This window comes from Leuresthes tenuis, unplaced genomic scaffold (assembly GCF_036924035.1).
Source record: "Leuresthes tenuis unplaced genomic scaffold, fLeuTen1.0.hap1 SCAF_7, whole genome shotgun sequence".
Taxonomy (NCBI): Eukaryota; Metazoa; Chordata; class Actinopteri; order Atheriniformes; family Atherinopsidae; genus Leuresthes; species Leuresthes tenuis.
Window position 1 is genome coordinate 7,981,941 of NW_027325361.1, and position 19,835 is coordinate 8,001,775.

General features: G+C 38.9%; 2 protein-coding genes across 12 annotated transcripts in view; one reads left to right on the top strand and one right to left on the bottom strand.

Moving 5' to 3' along the window:
- dock7 (dedicator of cytokinesis 7) overlaps positions 1-4,356 on the bottom strand; it is a 43,625-nt gene extending 39,269 nt beyond the window's left edge. For all 10 annotated transcript variants that reach the window (XM_072389091.1, XM_072389092.1, XM_072389088.1 and 7 more), the window contains exons 1-2: positions 4,238-4,356; positions 974-1,073 (exon numbers count right to left, since the gene is read on the bottom strand). In XM_072389091.1, coding sequence (XP_072245192.1) covers positions 974-1,073; positions 4,238-4,275 — 138 coding nt within the window. In that variant the 5' untranslated portion in view covers positions 4,276-4,356. The remainder of the gene's footprint in view (positions 1-973; positions 1,074-4,237) is intronic.
- A 1,735-nt stretch (positions 4,357-6,091) lies between these two features.
- Positions 6,092-16,660, top strand: atg4c (autophagy related 4C, cysteine peptidase). 2 transcript variants are annotated; one of them, XM_072389082.1, is made up of 11 exons: positions 6,092-6,302; positions 6,406-6,533; positions 7,088-7,171; positions 8,305-8,535; positions 10,021-10,360; positions 11,191-11,261; positions 12,069-12,271; positions 12,545-12,623; positions 13,411-13,487; positions 13,959-14,078; positions 14,480-16,660. In XM_072389082.1, the coding sequence occupies exons 2-11, from the start codon at positions 6,458-6,460 to the stop codon at positions 14,645-14,647; spliced, it is 1,449 nt and encodes a 482-aa protein (XP_072245183.1). In that variant the 5' UTR covers positions 6,092-6,302; positions 6,406-6,457; the 3' UTR covers positions 14,648-16,660. The 2 variants fall into 2 exon arrangements, with proteins under 2 accessions (XP_072245183.1, XP_072245182.1); XM_072389081.1 differs by having other exon boundaries at positions 6,092-6,533.
- Positions 16,661-19,835: the final 3,175 nt, after the last annotated feature.

Below are 19,835 nucleotides of genomic sequence, written 5' to 3' on the forward strand. Positions count from 1 at the left end.
AAAGTTGCTAAACCTGGTTGGCGACAGTAACGAGTGTTTGTAGGGTGACTGGTGATCCGATGAGTTGGAATTAAGCTGGAAGGGGGTCATGTACCATGTCTGTGACAGAGAGGAGCAGTGGGCTGAGTCAAAGCACTGCACATATCTTTGCAGAAGTAGATTCCACTACTTCAGATTTCAATTAAAAAAATAAATGTATGTGGGTTGTCAAACATATTTGGGCAGCCGTTAATACACTTAGGCTGTGAGACCTTTCACATAACCACAAATTCAACAGAAAAAAGTTATATGTGATGATGTGATGATGCACGTCCAACCTGCATCTTAACCTTGTAAATCTTTAAAGATAAATTCAAATCTGCACTCATTGCAACTACAGGCATGGAAATTTCTCAGTTCAAGATGTTTCAAGAAGCAGGCGTGAAAGATTTATGCAGCGACAAAGTTTGCAGCCTACGTGAAATTAAGATCCTAACGTGGCTCCTGGTATGTCAATCCATCTGTGGTGACTTATGCAAATTCTAAACTGGTCAGTCACTGTTCTCAGATGGCACGCTGCTTGTCATAAAAGCCATAAAGAAATTTCCAATGACAGGAGCAACTTGATGATGACAAAGTAGCAATGCACAGTTATGTAATAATTTGAGGATGCCAGACACTGAGATGCACCTAAATTTACTGTTCGATGTCAAGACATTGGCATTCTACTATACTTTGCACATTATACACACCCTGTAAAGCCAATTAATCTCATCAAACAATGTAATGCTGTTGCATTATGACATTGTATAGTCAAAGCATAGTCACATCCACAACACATTCAGGCAGGCAGGGAAACTAGAACTGTGAGGAACGCAAGTGGAGAGAGGCTTATCAGACATGTTTCAAACATTAGCTTGGATTTTGAGCGGGAGCTGCGATAGAATGTCCTGGAGAAATGAACCTCAGTAACGCAGGTCTGTGTACTACTTACTGTGTTGCTTGTTGTGGTCCCAACATTAAGGTTTTTGAAGAGCTGCGGGGACCCCCCATACTGACCAGCAATCTGCTTCCTAACCTCTGCTGCCACAGTCCTGCAAACAGAAGAGAAATGCGGAGAGGAAGAGAGTCAACACAATCACTATAAAAACTCAGTGTAGTTGTAAATAACAAGACATGGCAGTTTTACTTATAACCAGAACTCACTATGCAGTCCTAGCCTAAAATTTCTCCAAAAATAAAGGCGGGATCATATATATATATATATTTATGTATATATACATATGATCTGTTACTGAAAAGAACATATGCATCAAAAGGAGCTCAACAACTTGGTATGACTGCTCATGGATCAGATCTTGTGACAGATATATGTCTGTATATGTATAAAAAAAACCACCACCATAAACAATGTAACAAAAATAAAAATACTTGGATCCCAGTGGTCAGCACAAAGTTCTGGCCTCAAACAGGCCCTTTAAATCACACCAACTACCACCCAGAGACCTTTGCCTTGAAGAAAATAACAACACAGCAAGCCGCCCAAAGTGACCCAAACAAATAACAAATTACAACCTTGGAAAAGGGCTACACACAAAAGAATCAAGGTTAAACAGATAAGACAGAGGCTAAAACGGTCCATGATTATCTGTGTTTTCTTATTAAACTTTTCCATACAACCAATGAACTGCCCACTGTCCCTGTGGCTCTCAAGTCTACTCTTAAGTGTTTGAGTGCTGCCAAACAGAAGTTGCTCTCATCGTTTTAAGTCTGAGATCCAAACTGCCAGCTTAAGATGAACGTGATAATGTTCGCTAGAAGAGATCCGGTGGCCTCTGCAGAGTAGCATCGTCCCTACGGCAGAAAAGCTGAACTGACAAACACATTCCACAGTCCTCCCCAACGTCTCTCACCAGATCTTTACTTAGAACTGACCACCGCACAGGCAAATAAATGATTTAGGTAAACAGGCTAAACAACTTCCACGAAACAAATCATGAACAGACAGCAGCTGAAGATCAAAACACAAGCAAACTGTTATCATTAATCTATGATATGAACGTGAAGGTAAAGTATTTAGAAATTGGGTCTTAGAATAAAAAAAGACTTCCAGAAGACAAACTATAGTGAACTGTGTCCACTACTCATAAGAGTCTGTGAGAAAGGCAAACAACTAGCGATGCACCAGTTGTGACATCATGGGCCACTATTAAAAACAAACTGTCCGATAGCCGATACCAATTGTTTGGTCATTCTTTTTCCCTTTATTATCAGTGAAATTACAAAAAAATGCATTATTAATAATAATAATAAAACCGTTCATAATCAATATTGCAATATTCCCCAAAACAGAATAAGAATAATCTTTTGCTGCCAAACCAATAAGACGTTTATATCATAATTATTACACAGATCTGAATAATTTGTCAGCTGTTCTGGGAATATTCAGTGTTTTACTCTAAACTGAATGCTTGTTTTTAAAAAATTGTCATAGTCAGAAAAGCTTGAGAGAAATTGATCAGAGGAATTGATCAGAGGTATTGATCAGAGGGCGTTAAGTCATACACATTCATGTGGTGTTATACACAAACTATCTGTAGAGAAGATCTGTCACAATTAACAATTAAATTGTTTAATCACAATTGTTTGAGATAATCTTAGTCCTTAGTCTTGTCCTCATTTACCTGTTTGAAAATAGCTGAGTGAGACTGACAGAAATGTCATATTTATCAGAGTTGACTGACCAGCAGAGTTTGAGCCCTTTTAATGACGTCATTTTGTCGCACGCCTGTCCTTTGTCGGGCCTTTATCTGTCCGCTGCTTGGACATTTTATTCAAAAAGCCTTAAAGCCAAACAAACGTGTTACGACTGATGAAAATACTGTCATGTGAATAATTAAAATATTACTGGGCTTGTAATGTAGTGGAGGCACTAAACTAAGAGAGAAAATGGAAAGATTAATCACAATCATTTGTATGACAAATACTGGTCGACTAAAACTTTATAACCCTGACAACCCTAATTAACAGCAGATCTTGTAGATTTTTTGTTTCTAAGTTCATTCAGTTCATTGTGTGCCTTCTTACAATTATGACTAAAAACCCACTCCATCTTCCTACACTCATATTTTGAGTGTACTTATTAAGAAAAAGAAGAGGCCAAACACACAATAAACAATTATCAATTTGATTGAAATCATGCTTTGCCTTTTGAAAAGCAGTTATGATAATAACATCATACTTGTAATTCTTTTTCTTGGTCATAATTGTTTGAATTGAGTGAAAATCATGATATCATGTAAGCTGAAATTTACGACAGTAATATCCGAGGACAAAACATTGCCATGCCATTGTACTGCAAAGCCTGCATATTCACCAGTGGATTAGTTTGTTTAGTTTATAACTCAATTAGGTAACATAATATACAATATAACACATTACACATTAACCAATAAAAAGGCCCAATAAGCTGTAGATTTGATTAATCGGAGGTCAGAGTCATGCCCCTTCCTGATATTAACACATCGCATATAATAACAAAAAGAGTTGATGATTTGTCAAATAACTGATGATATAAAATGATTTGAGCATTAAGGCATAATCAAGAATAGCGAATAAACGTGTCCATGTGGATTTCCCCTTCTGTATTACCACTGGGATGTTGGCATTTGACAGCTTGCACAAAGCCCTTTGTTAAGGAGATTACTTTGATCTGTCTGAGAGGCAGGGAGGAGATTACAATGTCAGTATTTGATGGCACTCTAAGGATGCTTTTGTTTCAAGTAAGTTCCCAGACCTCCTCTCTCCGCACTATCAGGTCTAGTTGAAAACATAGCTCAACAAAGTTCAGTCGCATCTCTGCCACTGTTAGTATCTACAGTAGCCTCCATCGTTAGCTACAGTATGCGAGATGGCTAGCTGTTCAAAATCCATTATAATTTACAGTAGCAGAGACTCTGTGAGTGCGGGATATAAATGGAAAGCGGATTTCTTTCTAGACAATTTACTACCATGAACCCAACGATATTACTCCTTTGTTAGCATTCAGTGTAAAATGAAAACGGCAGCTTGCGCTGTCTCTGGGTGGGTCTGAGCATCTCTGCCGTTACAGCTAACGAGTGGTTAGCTCTGAGCAGCCAGGCTGCTGGGCCTCCCTTCACAGGGTTCCCGCAGCGGTGGTCTAAGGGCGACCTACATAAGAGCGACAAAGTGTTCGGTGTTCATTTAGTGAGCTCGTTTCTGAGCCTTAAGTCGTTACCTGCTGATTTTTTGGGCGAAGGCGCGGCGTTCAGCCATGGCAGTGGCCGCTGATGTGCTTTAACGGAATTCCCAGGCAGGCAGGCAGCAGGCGCTCCGCTTTCCACTCACTCACTACGGCCACAGGGAAAACGGGAGGACGGGATTATTACCGTAAAAACTGTAATGCTGTGCAACCGAACACACCCAATGAAAAGTTTGTGCGCGTTTCAGTTTGAAAATAAAGATTTTGATAGGCCTATTTCGTTTGTAACGGGAGTTTACTTTAAAATATAAAAAACTTCAGATGAGTCTAAAGAGGCTCAGTGTGTTGTTTCAAAGTTATAAAACCAGCAACCCACACCAAAAAAGTTATTCTATCTCAAAAGAAGCACTGTTCTTGAAGCATACATCTTGTTTTATGTCCAACCCTGTATTCACCATCTTGATGTACTTTTTTGGCAACTGGGTCATCCCCAACAAATAATTTGTAGGTGCCTGTACTCAACAATTTTTTTACATATCATAAGATGCTACAGCAATGCACAATAAATAGAAAGTATGCTTCTAAACAATAAAGCATGCAAAGTAAAGTTATGACCCATGTATGGGTGTATTAACAAAAGCATATGTAAACTTAAATCAGAATTTGTTTACTAAGGGTGGGATACTAATTACAGTGGGAAAACAACAGTGATTAGCGGTGTTATAAAGGTATCTACAGTTGCAGTGGTAGCTTACTCCAGCTGTGGGAAGCTTAGTAGTCAAAAGGCATTTTGACCATGACTGGTTTTAAATCTGGGCCTCACCACCTGGCCTGTCCCTTCAGATGAAACAAGGATGCTAGGCTTTCCTATCATGTCAGGTTTGTTGAAGAAGGCATACTGGTAATAAACCTTACTATGGACCTGAAAATGTTGTCAATATGGGAGTGCAAGGCTCTCCTCTTTATCGTGAGGTAGTCTGGTCATCTTGACATTTAAAGGATTAATCTGTATGAAGAGGGAACATGCTTATCAATATTTTTGACACATACACACAAATTGAAAAGACAATTTGTTTACATCTTAGTATTAATCGTCTATGGACAGATGACCTGGCAGAGCAATTTTCTCCAATTATTCTTTGTTCACCATTGCTGAGAACTTGTACTTGAAGTTTTTCCCTGTCAACTTTGGTCTCACAAATTTTCATTGTGTTTTACAAACTAAAAGTGCATAAAGTTTATACAGGAAAGGTAAAATGTTAGCAGAATTTGATTACATTTTAATTAAATGAAATGTTTGGAGCTATGTTTTACTATACTTATTATCATTATTATTATTATTGATTTAATTTATTTCACAATTAACCAACTGAAGCCCCAGATTGTGAACATTAAGAAACAAATGAGAGATATCATGTCCAAAGTGACACATTTACAATGTTTGTTTGAAATGGATTTATTCTTTGATTAAATCCATGACCATGCAGTGTTCAAGAGCTCACAGTTTGCCAGAACTTAAATGACCTTTTCAGTGTATTGATGCAATCGTGATACTCGTCCAAATACTATCTGTTATTGTATGTGACGTCACCATAGCTATTTGGATAAGGGTCACAGCGGAATATTTCAAATTCAAAATGAACTTTAACATCTCGGTGTAATAGCTGCGCTGAAGTGGGGGGAAACTTGAAGTTTTGTGACGAAAACGTGTCACTCCACAGCCTGTCCTTTTAAAACCTGGATGCTTGATTTAATACAGGAAAGACCCAAACCAGGCACGTATGATTAAACAGAGCTTTAAAATCCGGAAAACCTCGTGAAGCCCCGCCCGCTCGGGCAATGCTTATTTCCAATTCGAACCTCTCTCATCGCATCTCACTCGAGTTCTCGCCGGAAACACCGCGATATCGCCTGACTTGACACTCTACTTCCTCAAAATGTAAACACTATTTATCGCTGGGGAGTGCGAAGTTGCACAGTAGGTCATGAAAGGAGCTGTGTTTTAAAGTATCTGTAATACACAATGTTTTGTTTAAACTTGGATAGAGAGCAGCAACGCGTCTTTAAGTGGGAAACTGCTGGACTGAACAAGCGCTACAAGGTAGCCACGCTTTAATTTAAAGCTGTAATTTCATGCAATCTTTTGTAGTGCAGTGATACTGCAACGCAAAGCTATGTGTGCGTGCGCGTGTATGTGTGCACAGTGTTCAGGCTTGTAAGCTGTGTTGGAATGGGTTACTTCCTTCGCTGGTCCAAATGGAGAATAAAGGGAGCGACGAGGTGGAAAAAATGAAGACAAAGTTCTTGTCGGCGTGGCACAATGTGAAGTACAGTAAGTAATTTACACCAGAGTATAGGACAGAAACACAAACGCACTCATAACCCTGCTACCACCCATGCTTTACCCTCAACGTGTCTGCTTTCATGCATCAACGCGGTGCTGTTTTAACCTGGCAATGAACCCAACTACAGCATTTTACTGAGAAAATCTAAACAAGCAGGTTGTCTAAAGTGGACTTTTGCAACTGAAACAAATAAACAATTAGATATATTGTGAACGCGAGTGCCATTACAAATCAAAAGTCTCCAGAATCCAATGAGACAAGAGCCTGCTGCTGCTGAGTCAGTCCTTAAAATAGTCCTTTGTCATACTGTCCACACTGTTTTGTGAGAAAACGTGTATTTTTCTCTTTCTGTTCACTCAAATAAAAACAACCCAGAAAACACAGTGGTTACAATGCCTCTCATGTGACAAGTGATGGGGGGGGGGGGGGAACTGTTGAATGATGAATGGTTTAGAGTGGGTGTGCCACTTAACTGGGTAAATAGAACATTTTTTAACCTTACCCACACCTCGATCTGTTGTCTTTTTATTCTGTCTCTTAGGTTGGGTTCTCAAATCAAAGACGTCATTTAGTAGAAATTCCCCTGTGCTGCTTCTGGGAAAATGCTACCATTTCAAGGCTGAAGGTATGGTGCCTATGCATCCTCACAAACATGTTTGTTTGTTGTATGTCTTTGTAGTAATGTAAGATCCATTGTTGCTGAAAGATGACTTCCCCCAGAATATGCTTTGAGATGTTGGTACCAGAATTGCTCAGATTCTTCAGGAGGTCCACAGTGGTAATTCTTAGGCTTTGGATAGTCTCTGGTAGGATGGATTATATTAAGATTCAGGCAGAAACCATTAGACAGTGTGCAGAAAAACACACCACTGGGCAGGATTGAACCTTTGAATGACACAATGCTCAGTTACAAACACCCAAAGCAGTTGAGAAACGGTTAATGCGATTCGTTCTCAGCATTTCGGAGTGACCCTGCCAGAAACTACACCTGAAACCCATCCAAAATCTGGAGACTACAAACCAGAGTAATAACAAGAAACCCTTCAAAACTAAACGACCTGATGACTGTTGCAGAAGAGAAATTGTCCAAAATCCTATTGAAAACATGCCGAAAGAGGGTTAACAATTAAAAGAACTGTTAATTGATGTGATGGCAGTCAAAGCCTGGTTACTGAGAAAGATTATGAAACAATTTTGGAAATGGTATTTTTCGTAAAGATGTAAACAGGAAACATAGAAATTGTTCAAATTTATGATTGATATTTCTAACATAATGTATTACAGTTATTTGTCAATCTGTGCCGGACCCAGCTAGAAAGGACTTAATGGTCAATTAAATCTCTTCTTTAAATCAAAATATTGCCTTAGTTTAGCATGTTTTGCTAAACTTCTTACATAATGCGATCCAAAGGACTAACGATTACAACAGACAATTTCTATAGTGTTAACGCATGTCAGCCTCCTGTAAACCAATAAGTTATTTTCTGAGTAGTTATTGTTAAAACGAACATTATGATTGATGAGAGGATTAAACATCATTTGCCAAATTTAGGCTTTAAAGCAGCCAAAACATATTTTTTCTCCTGTCTTTATGTTTTGGGTGCACATTACAGCTGTTTCTAGAGATTCTGAAAGACATTACAAATCCACTGTGTCTTTTGACATAAGCCTTTAAAAGACAGTAATAGGATTATCTAAATAACGATACAGATGCATTTATCAGGATCTTTGGTGTATTTTCTGATTCATTTTCCTCAGATGATGGCAGTCTTACTGAAGCCTCCTGCGAAGCCTCCGATGAGGACTTTGTCATGGGGAATGCGGAGGCTTTCCGGAAGGATTTTGCATCGCGCGTGTGGCTGACATACAGGGAAGAGTTCCCTCCAATGCCAGGCAGCACCCTCACCTCCGACTGTGGCTGGGGCTGCATGCTGAGGGCTGGACAGATGATGCTGGCACAGGCTCTTGTCCTGCACTTTTTGGGCAGAGGTGAGGCAAAGGATGGTACCACAACTAAGACGTGAAATGGGACCAATGCTATGAGCGGATTTGAGTTTTGGTTCACTTTTGTTGTTCTGGAGATTTTGAATTTGTTTATGAAGGGTCATTCATTGATCAAAGAAGTTGGATCCTCTTTGTCTAAGAGTGGGCTTGTTGGTGGAAGTCTCTGATTTGAATCCTCATATTATCTGGGTAATTTTGGTTTTAAAGAACGATTTTTGTCATTTTCACCCTAAAACTAAAAGTTTGATTAGAAATCTAAGACATCAGAATGATTGAATTCCTCATATATTTGTGAGATCTGTCATCTCTTACGTATCAAAAACTTTATGGGTCCACATATGGAGATGGCTGTCGGTCTAATGCAGTCATTTAGAAAACAACATCTAAAACTGGCCTTTTGTCCAATCTGAAATATGTCACAAATGAAATATTTCCATATAAAAAGACTAATGTCCACTTCGGGATATTTATTGATCAATTTCGCTTTTATTCACTTTGAATCAAGGTCATTTAGTTAATTCCTTACACTCGGCTCGTGTCTGTTTTATAGCCCGGGCCACTCCCCTTCTCTCCGCCTTCAGCTCCCACCCTGTTTGTAAGGCTAAGATACTATTAAAGTGAAATACTGGAATACTCAAACTTATAATTGAACAGAATTACACTTAATTTGTTGCTGAAGCATATGAGATTCAGACGTTTTAAGACAAAAAAACTTTAATATCAAGGTCTGAATGACTTTTCTTAATGCTCTTAAAAGGAAGAGTGATGTGTGAAATGATCAGGTTCAGGAAGCCTCGGAGGGGACGTTTTCCTTATTTTGTCAGATTTTCAAACTTTTTTTTGTTGCACTACAATTAAAATGTGATGTATAATTTCTATTGGTTTTCTGTGCTGGCATGTTGTCCAAATTGCTTTTATGTGTTTTGTTCTGTAATGCCTCCTCTGAGAGCTTTTTAAAAGTGTGTAACAAAATGTTACACATTTATACTCAGAAGGAGCAGTTAGTTGTCCACTGGCCAGGATGTCTGTTTATCAGTTACTGCTTCCTTCCATGTCTAAAGTCAGATACAGAAAAAAAATCACCCCTAAATGATCATTAGTGGGTCAGTGTCTGTTTGAAAAATAGCTATTTGTGAAGTATGAAATAAAATAAAAAAAAAAGTGATATTATTAGAGTCGGTATTGGATTACAAATAATTAAGATTACATAACCAGATCACAATAATACTGTTGTAATTATGTCTTATGATGATATTACAGTCTTATAGTCTTAAGATTATGAAGCATTTTCATGATAAGCTCTTTTTTTTTTACAAGAGATGAACAACATCCCACATGTTATACATACACACGCATACCAGCAAGTAACATTACATTTTGTAATCGATAGATTGCTTTACATATTACTGTAAAGTTTAGTTAATGACTACCTCTCAGAGTAATCTGACTCAACCCTGTTTAACTGTCCAGATTGGACCTGGTCTGAGGCACTGACACTCCAGCCTTTGGACACAGAGACGTGGACCATCACTGCAGCCAAGCGTCTCGTCGCCTCCCTGGAGGCTTCTCTGCAGGCCTCCCCCAGGACGTCCGATAACAGATCATCTCTTCCACCCCAGGGCCAAGCCTCTGTATCGGCAGAGGAGGCAGATGCACATTTGAAGGATATGTACCACCGGACTCTGGTGTCCTGGTTTGGGGACAGCTCATCAGCTCCACTGGGCCTGCATAGGCTTGTCCACTTAGGCCTGACGATGGGAAGACAGGCAGGGGACTGGTATGGTCCAGCTGTGGTGGCACACATCCTCAAGTAAGTTTCAGTCAGCTGCATTTGTAACAGTTGACTCTGACAAGTCATGTCTAGTTCTGTCTTCTATGAATTCCTGCCATCAAGTGAAACTCCTGAGCTGAACTTTAGGAAACTTGGCATATTTTTTAATTGTAATTGTTTTATATTTGGACACTTCCTTTGAATAATTTTGAGGTTTTTGAATAGCTATTTCTATGCAGTGAATCATCATCATTTAGTTTAACAAAGGAAATTTTAGTTGTTTGACAAATTAGTAAAAAAAAGTCAGCACAGAGACACACAAGCAAAAACTGTATAAAACGCAGTATACACAACGACTATTTAAATGCCTAAAATGAAAATCTAAGCATTAAGAGAGTTTTTTTGTTGTCTTGTCTAACTGTGGAAATGTGGCGTGACTTCTGGCTGTTGTTGTAAAGTAGCTTTCTTGATTTTTGTTTGCAACATTATACATGCACATTCACAACTTCATAGATGACCGCAGGAGTTGCATAAAAAGTGGAAACATATTGTAGATGAGCAAAATGTGTTCAAGCTGGAGACCACACCAGCTGTAACCCTCAACCCTTTTATTAACTCAGTGATGTATGTTTCAGAGGCTTTGTGGTTGTTGGTAAAGATGCTTGTGAATATAACACCCATAACTTGTAGAAAAATCTTTACAAATGCTCCAATCTGACAATTAGCATATTCAATTAGTAATTTTATTGTTAAGTTCATGATGAAGTTGTATACAAAGCCTTTATGCCTTTAAAGCTTTATGCTTTTCTCATTCACTTTCTCTCCTTACTTGCCTCTTCTGGTCTTCTTTTCCTCTCTCTTTCTCTTAGGAAAGCTGTCGAGGAAGCGATGGACCCTGGCTTGGCGGGTATAACTGCCTATGTCTCCCAGGACTGCACAGGTATGAAAGATGATCCTGCTGTTGATAAAAACAGGATACTGGGCACGGAGCCGAGCCGACCCTTCTTTTTTCCACCATCTCTCTGCGGCTGCGAGACTGGAGCTGCTTAAAGTGGTGACAGGAGTCTCACTGTGTCTATTCCCCAACAAACACATCCATTCCAAATCTATAACCTCCCAGTCCGACCTCCTCTTAACCTCAATATCTTAGGTGTTGATTCATGTTTGTCTTTTCAATAGCAGAAAATAGCTGTTTGTGTGAGCGACAGTATCTTGGTGTGTTGAAAATGTGATGCTAGAATCACAGGGAGATAAGACTCTTGAACCCATGCTTTTACATATAATAACCAAAACATTAGACTATTCAACAGAATATGAGAATTTTCTGTTTTATGTGAATATAAATCTGCTGCCTCTCCGATTACTTTTACATTTTATACTCTTTATAAACAAGTTTAACTTATCTACGCTTATGTGTAATCAAAGATCCATGCAGAGTACAGAAAATCAGACTGATCCTTCAGAGTCAAAAATAAGACAAGAAAGAGGGGAAAATAAAAGCAGAAATTTGTTATTAAGAGTTTGCTGTTCATTCAAAATTAGGTAACATTTATAACAACATAATTTGATTGGTACCATACAATTTCAATGTGTATGTTCTGATAACATTTGATACATGTTTGGGGGGAAAAAGTGTTTTAAGCCATTTATTTCCATTTTCAAAATCCAGAAACTTTTGAAACAGCCAAGAGAGGACAAACGGGGATATACGCCCCCATCTAATCTTTGTGTTATTGATCCTTCATAGTGTACAGTGCCGATGTCATTGATTGCCACAGGGCAACCAAAGAAGGGGAGGCCTCTGATGAGGCATTGCACACCCCTCCTCTGGAGCACAATGACAAACCAGCATCTGCACCCACCCTCCCAGACAACCGAGCTGTCATCATCCTTATCCCTGTGAGGCTGGGAGGGGAGAGGACTAACCCTGAGTATTTTGACTTTGCAAAGGTGAGGGATTTATCTAAGTCTATGCCGTTTTTTAAACTTACCATTTAACCTAATTACATATGCTAGAAAAAAAAATGTTGTATGGAGATTTCAAAACCTTAAAGCAAGTCAAATTATGCTGCAAAGTAAATCAGGTAGTGGGAATGGGTGATTTAGAATGTCTGATTTAAATTAATTGGATGATAGTCAGCACTAAACAAAATGAAAGTATTTTGTCTCTCTCGGTCAGACGTAACGTATGCTTCTCTGCTTTGTCCCTGTGTGTTCATTCAGAGCATACTGAGTCTGGAGTACTGCATTGGCATAATCGGAGGAAAGCCCAAACAGGCGTGCTACTTTGTGGGATTTCAAGGTTAGTGTTAGCATAATGAAAAACAGAAAAAGACACACACAGAGGTTGGAGTGAATAACAAATTATCTTTGCATAATATACCCTTCGTATGTGTAGAGACAAAATAAGTTAATGTATTCACATTTGCGTGAGGAAAACGGTGAGGAGTGGAGATGAAAGCAAGTGAAGCAGAGCTTACTTTATTCTCTCTGACCCATCAAAGCCTCACCCATTTATCACAAGTAAACCTCCCAAGTTGTGAGCTGTAATTGATTTCCATAGGAGGCATGCATTAAATTTTATCCGGGGCCCAAAGTGAGCCACTCTTCATCACCTTCAGGAGCCAGAAGGAACCTTCAGTTGTACATCTTGGCAGTCAATATTTACGCATTTACATTTTACCAATTTGAAATACAGTGGTGGATGATGTCTAAATGACAAGCAATACATTCTCCCTGCCAGGGCACGGCTCAGCAATGCATTTATCTTATGCAAATGGTCGAATATAATTGCGTGTTTGTAAAAGTAATTCCCCCACACAAAAATTAAATGACAGCCTCTTTTTTTAGAGATAAAGAATGTGCTTGTACAAACTGATCTGATTATGCAGAATTTAATCCACCCTGGTGGATATTAAAAAGCAACAACCTTCTGGGAGGCATATTTGACGCACACAAGCCCAACACTAGGCCAAGCGGGTGACTTTGAGCTACTCTGCATAGAAATTGGTAAAAGGCGCTTTTTTTTTTCTTTTTTTTGTAATAATCTGATGTTTTTGAATAACTTGTCTTCTGTTTTGTCCTTGCAGATGACAGCTTGATTTACATGGACCCTCATTACTGTCAGTCTTTTGTGGATGTCAGCACCAGCAATTTCCCTCTCCGGGTAATGTGAAATTACACAGACGAGCTGACTGGAGCCCCAGTAACGTGAATTTAATAGTTTCTGTTAGTACTTAAGGGTGTGAATCTTAAAGCACCGCTCAGACCAATTACAGAGTCCCTTTCTACTGATTTATTTGCTGCTCAGATAAGTGAAGCTGCCACTTAAGAGAAATACTCCAAATACAGGATCTGGCACTGTGAGGCTGAATATTTCAGAACCTATAAATAAAAATCAGCACTCAGCATTGTGTTGCAACTTTGTTTTATGCTTTTACATGCTGTGGCATACAATGTGACAACACACCACAGGTGTAAATTTATGGATACTGTGACAGCCGATAAATAGGATTTCATTCATCAAATGATGCAGAATACGTCTTATTTTTTGTTGATGCTGTCGTGGAGTGTATATATGCCCTGCAGTTACTCGGCTTGATGAATATGTTCAGATATATTTTCTCTTTTTGTCTAGTCATATCACTGCCCCTCGCCAAAAAAGATGCCTTTCAGCAAGATGGACCCAAGCTGCACCATTGGTTTCTATTCCAGAAGTGTTCAAGACTATGAGAGAATCAGGGAAGAGCTGTCCAAGGTGTGGAAAAATGAGACACAGCACACCTAGACAATAACTCATCCAATGCCACAATCTAATAAGTAATTTCTCAGATATTTTAATTATTTTGATTTCAACATACTTCACGTCTATTACTTTTTGCTGTGGCCATTTGTTGTCAGTCTTACTTTAGTTGACCAGTAGGTGGCACCATTTAGCCAAGAATCTAACTTAATTTGTGCTTGGCTTCTCCACACAGTCGTTATGTGAATAGATGCTTTAGACCAATTTTCCCTCCTTAAATGTATCATGCTTCTGCTTAGAGTTCTTCTCTCTTTGTATTGGAGTGAATGTAATTTGCATTCAGAGAATGAGAATACCTCCTATTTTGTTAAGTGTTGAAATTCAACACAAAAACGGCAGGTCTGTTTTTGCTCCAGGTTCTGCAGCCATCGGCAAAGGAAAAATACCCGGCGTTCACGTTCATGCAAGGTCACGGCAGAGATTACGACCTGTATGCAGGCCTGACCCCAGAGAAGCGAGAATGGCCCTTCATTCGCAACACACAGAAAACGGTCATCACCGCTGGGGACTTTGTGCTGCTTTGACAACCCTGTTTCAAAGTACTGACAGGGAAAGTCCCCTTTTAAAAAGTCGAACAGCTTGAAATCCAACGCCTCATGTATTAGATTTTTGTGATACAGAGGTTTATAGAACTTTTAAAATTACATTAACACAGTCCTTATGTCCTGGAAAAGCTGTTGCTGGACAAAACTCTTACTCACTGGTAAGCCCTTTGTGTCCTGGAATTGTGAACACACTGAATAACTTGTCAGGAACCTCTTGGATATCTTTTGGTGCTCTGCTGAATCTGAAGACCTAAGTTTTTTTTAAAAATACCAGCGCTAAGGAGAATGCTATACATTTTGCACCTTTAATTGTATTTTTCTAGACAAGATGGTAATCAAAACTTTATGGAGACAATAGATATTGTCAGACATGGGGCATCATTTATAAAATTGGCTTACTTTTGCTCTCAGATATGGCTCAAGAAGATACAATGTTTAAATTGTTATTTATAAAATCTTACTTTAACATGGAAACAATTGTACCTTTAACTACTACTAGACTTGATGTGATTTTTTTTCCCAATAGTTGTATGTCAGTATTACCATTTGGGAGGCGTATGCATCCAATTATCTTGTAGACTGTCCATTAAGTTAAAGAAGAACGTGATTGTCAACTAAAAGATTGGGGAATAATTTTCCACATTTCGGGGTACTCGAAGAGCGTGTGATGCTATAAAATGTGTATATTTTTAAAAGGAAGTAACTAAGGCCAATCCTGACTAAACCCTCATCATTATTTGTGTTGGCTCAGTCAGGCAGGGGCCACACATTTCTGTTTGCTTAAATAATTATTTTTAAAGTTCTGCATCTTTTACACATCATGCATAAGAACACTATCAGGTATGATCAAATACTTAGTTTAAGTATAAATCTAAGGACATTTTTATAAATGAAGCCCCTGACGTAAGATTTAGTTGAGATTTGCATATGATTATCCATTGGTCCGCTTTCGCATTTCCCATGGAGGGGCTCTGAATTCCAGGCTAGTGTCATGTCGAGATTACTTCTATGATCAGTGTTGGGTATCTTTTCTTAAGGCTACACCAAAAGTACTTGAAGTTTCTTAATTTGCCTAAGAAGTATGCTAAAAGACTTTAGTATGAGCCACGGCCTGTCTGAAGATAGACTGAGCCAAATGTCTTTTTCAAACTTTTCTGCAAAGAATACTTCATAAAAACGGGCGGAGTTCTGAAACGCATACAAAACAGAGACATTTGGGACACATGCTATGAACAACACATCTTAGAATTCTGCAAACGATTTTCTCAATTTATACTTCTTTCACTCAGCAATAATATAGCACAGTGTCATGAGATGGTATAATTTTTGTTTTTTTGTTTTTTCATGCATCCAGTTGAAAGTGACTCATGGTAGCGGGAGTCAAAGGGATAACAGTCTTGTGCCATACCTCACAAAGCAGCAGGTTTTATGAAGTATCCTTCACAGTAAGATTCTAATGTGTGTGTTGTGTTTCTGACCTGTACAATTTTACAACAGCATCTGAAGTCAAAACTTAAGAAGACACATTAGATTAAATTGAATGAAATCAGACATACATATGTTATATTAAATGTCTAGATCAATATTAATACTTGTATATCTGATGTACACATTGCAATTTTCACAACTTACTTAATTTTTTTTTTTTTTCTTCAACAGGGACTTTTTTTTACATTTCATGTTACGTCCCTTAGTGGTTCCTGCTTTCTTTTTCTATCTTGATTCTATTCTCCACCAGTCAGTAAGTGAAGATCTGTCTCTGTGCAATAACTACAAATAAACAAACAATAAGTAATAGTAGAAGTAAGATACAAACCTCAGTCAAGCACTTTTGTGAAATGAAAAACACTGAAGTATCCTGAATCATTGTCATGTGTTTTTATCCAGAGCAAAACCTGCACTGCATGTCTGTTTGCATAACTTACAAAATGTCTTTAAAAGTTTTAACACTGCCGGGCAAAAAAACTGAATAAAGTCAAAGTATTTCAATTTGTCAGTTAGCTTCTTTTTTTTTGGTTCCTTTGAATAATTTAAAGTGACTGGAAGAATAAAAAAAAAATGTTTGCTTCATTTCAACTGCTACATACAAACCTCAGCAGTGTGTTGAAATGAATTCAATCCCTTTCCCTTCCAGTCAAATGTAGTAGATTAAAACTAATCGTACGTGCTAACCATCTCTACAGCCCATTAACCAGGAACCGGAAAAAATGTGACCCATTGACACTGGCAGCAATTGTGTTCCTCTGTAGAGGAAAAGAAAATATCCTTGTGTGCAAAGCTCTGTTACCATGGATAATCTGTCTGTTGCCCTCTCAGTTTGAGCTATGCTGGACTGTTTTCTTGTACAATACAAATTCTTGTATTATGATGAGCTGTGCTTTTTAAAGGAGGGATCTGTCCCTTCTGTTGGGAAGCAGGGCCAAGGGTGAGGATGGACAGACCGTTAGAATCCCTCATCTGTTCTCTGCCATGGGGAAGCAATGGCAAAGCACATAAAGGCATCATTTAGATCCTCTGTCTGATCTGTGTTTTTGTCCTTTTCTTTTTCTTCATGGCTTGGCGTCAGGCTATGTAGATAGAGCGGGAGCATCAAACATGCAAAAGGAAAGGATCTGCAGAGATGGTCCTCTGTTTTGGAGTGTAGATCTGAAAAGGAAGGGCTGAATGGACAGGAGGGGATGGAACATTTGGGATTTTTGTCAGAAACATGAAAGAGCATTTGTGCTGGGGGGCACAGAGTGATCTGAGGGTCAATTATTCACCATGTACTTGCAGAGGATGTATGAATATTTGATTGAGTGGCAGGCTCGGAGGAAATGCAATAACTAAGAGGTTGCTTTACAAAGCAAGCTGATCACACACATACACAATGCCGTGCTGTTTAACACAGCTGCCTAAAGTGTCACTGATGCTGCAGATTCCTGAACATCTAAACTGTAGCCAAGCAAATTCCTCACAAAGAGGCAGTCCATGAGCCTTTCTCTGTTCCACAGATGGTTGGATGAGGAGGGGGGGGGTGTTGGACATTAAAACACAGAAATGCCCCAGAAAAGTTTTTATTTTGGTGTCATCCACTGGAGGAAATTGTGGCATGCAGCCCTTTCAGCAGAGAGGGGGATGAGGCATCCTTCTCATGTCTTAAGACTGGAGCTACCTGGAACACCTGATCATGTCTTGGCATAGAGCCTCCATCAGGACAAGGAGACCTTCAGCACTTTACACTCAAATCAAAGGTGTGAGCTGAGTGTAGCCAGATGATTGTTGATACTTAGACAAGCAGTTAAAGCAACTCTGCTTGAGTTTTTACCCTCGTAAAAAAAACACGTGGAAGCAGTGAATGATTTATTATTTAATTCATTTATTTATCTGAAATTTAAACTATATATACATCGGACAATCAAAGCAGCAAATATTCTTAGTGGATACTCTGCCTTTCATGACATTTAAAAAAAAAAATGTATCAAAGAAGATTGCTCCAACACACCAAGAACCATTTCAAACCCAGTGGTTCTCTGAATCTCCTCTAACCAAGATAAGACTATGATGGATGTCCCTGAAAACATCCAGAAGAATTTGATCGAACAAAAAAGCGAAAAACGTAAAAATGCACAGTCTGTGCATTTTTGTAAATGTGATGTCTTTTTCATTTTTCATTCATAAGAAGCATGGCATTTATATGGATGAAAGTTTACACATGTACAGCTTGTGTGTTAGACATTCTAAATCTTAGGTGTCACACTCCCTCCCTGTCTTCACACCAGGTGCAGGGGTGCATGATTTATACCCAGTAGCCCTTGCCCACCCTTGTGGAATGCCATGCATCTTCAAACAGGTACTTCACTTTGAAATCTCATCTCGGCGTGATCTCTTGGCGGCTAAATATACCCAACTCCCGGATCCCGCAGCCGTCGGAGCGTAAATACCGCCTGCGCTGCATCAGACTGCATTCAGAGTCTCAAGTCTGTCCATGCAACTGTCCACTTGTCTCCACCCGTCTCCTCCGACGCCCCCACCAGCTCCTGGAGAAGTGCTGAGGCACTGCATGCCTAACACATCTCCTCTGGGCTGAAGCCAGACAAATGTCATGTTGCTGTGATTAATCAGCACCACACAAGACAGCAGCTTTAAGGGCGTTCCACTCCGTGAACATGACCTACAGCAAATACTAGGGCAAAGGTCCTTCACCTCTTTTCCCTCTTTGGTCAAAAATGTGCTCTGGGATGTATCCGGAGTTGAATAGTTTAATAATCACAAATACATCATTTTGCAGAAATAAAAGGGTAAATCTGTTTACACAGTATGTCTCGATAAATGTGGCAGCAAAAGAAATGTAGGCGATCTTGAAATTAACTGGAATCTTCATGGGGTCAGCAGCAAACACAGTATGTACAGATATTCTGTGAATTCACACTGTATGTCCAGTATAATTAAAACATCTTTTAAAATCTCATTTACAATAAATATTGCAGACTTGAAACATTGCTCCAACCATAAAGCAGAATAAACCAACCAAGACATTTGTAACAAATTCAGAAACAGAAGATACAGTTATAATGCAAGGCTTTCTCGAACTTATCAGTTAGTTAAATAAATAAATATTGATAAGAGAACTGTTGCCAGGCGCAGTTTTACTAGTGCTTAAAATAGTAGCCATGAAAGATCGTCTTGTGAAATGAAGTCTTGTCATCAGGATTTTGCTGCATTAGAGCATCTTCAGACTTAAATCACTTCTTTCACAAAATTCCTTGAAACAACTCTTTTCGGTGTTAGTGTAAGTGATGACTATTTGTATATTGTAAAAATGCATCAATAAATCAATTAAAATGTAAATTCATTGGGCTTTGGTAAAGAATTAATCTATTACATTTCCAAACGATCAGGCTACTAACAAACAGAAAGTTCAATACAATAAATTGAAATGCAATAAATTTTTGTGATGCAAAATATTATGTGAAAATATATTCCTCTCTTTACTTTGCCTTGACAATGTATTAAAACTTAAGGACAAGAAGTAATGTTCTGTAGCTGTGGTGAGTTTGCATCGGGGTCTTTCTCTCCTCCAACAGAGTGGAGTTTCCCATGGCAGAGGCCCAAAGCAAAGCTCCTCACCTACTGTTGGCTAACCTTGCCCGGCTGTGACAACAAGAAGGGCACTGGAGTTAACATT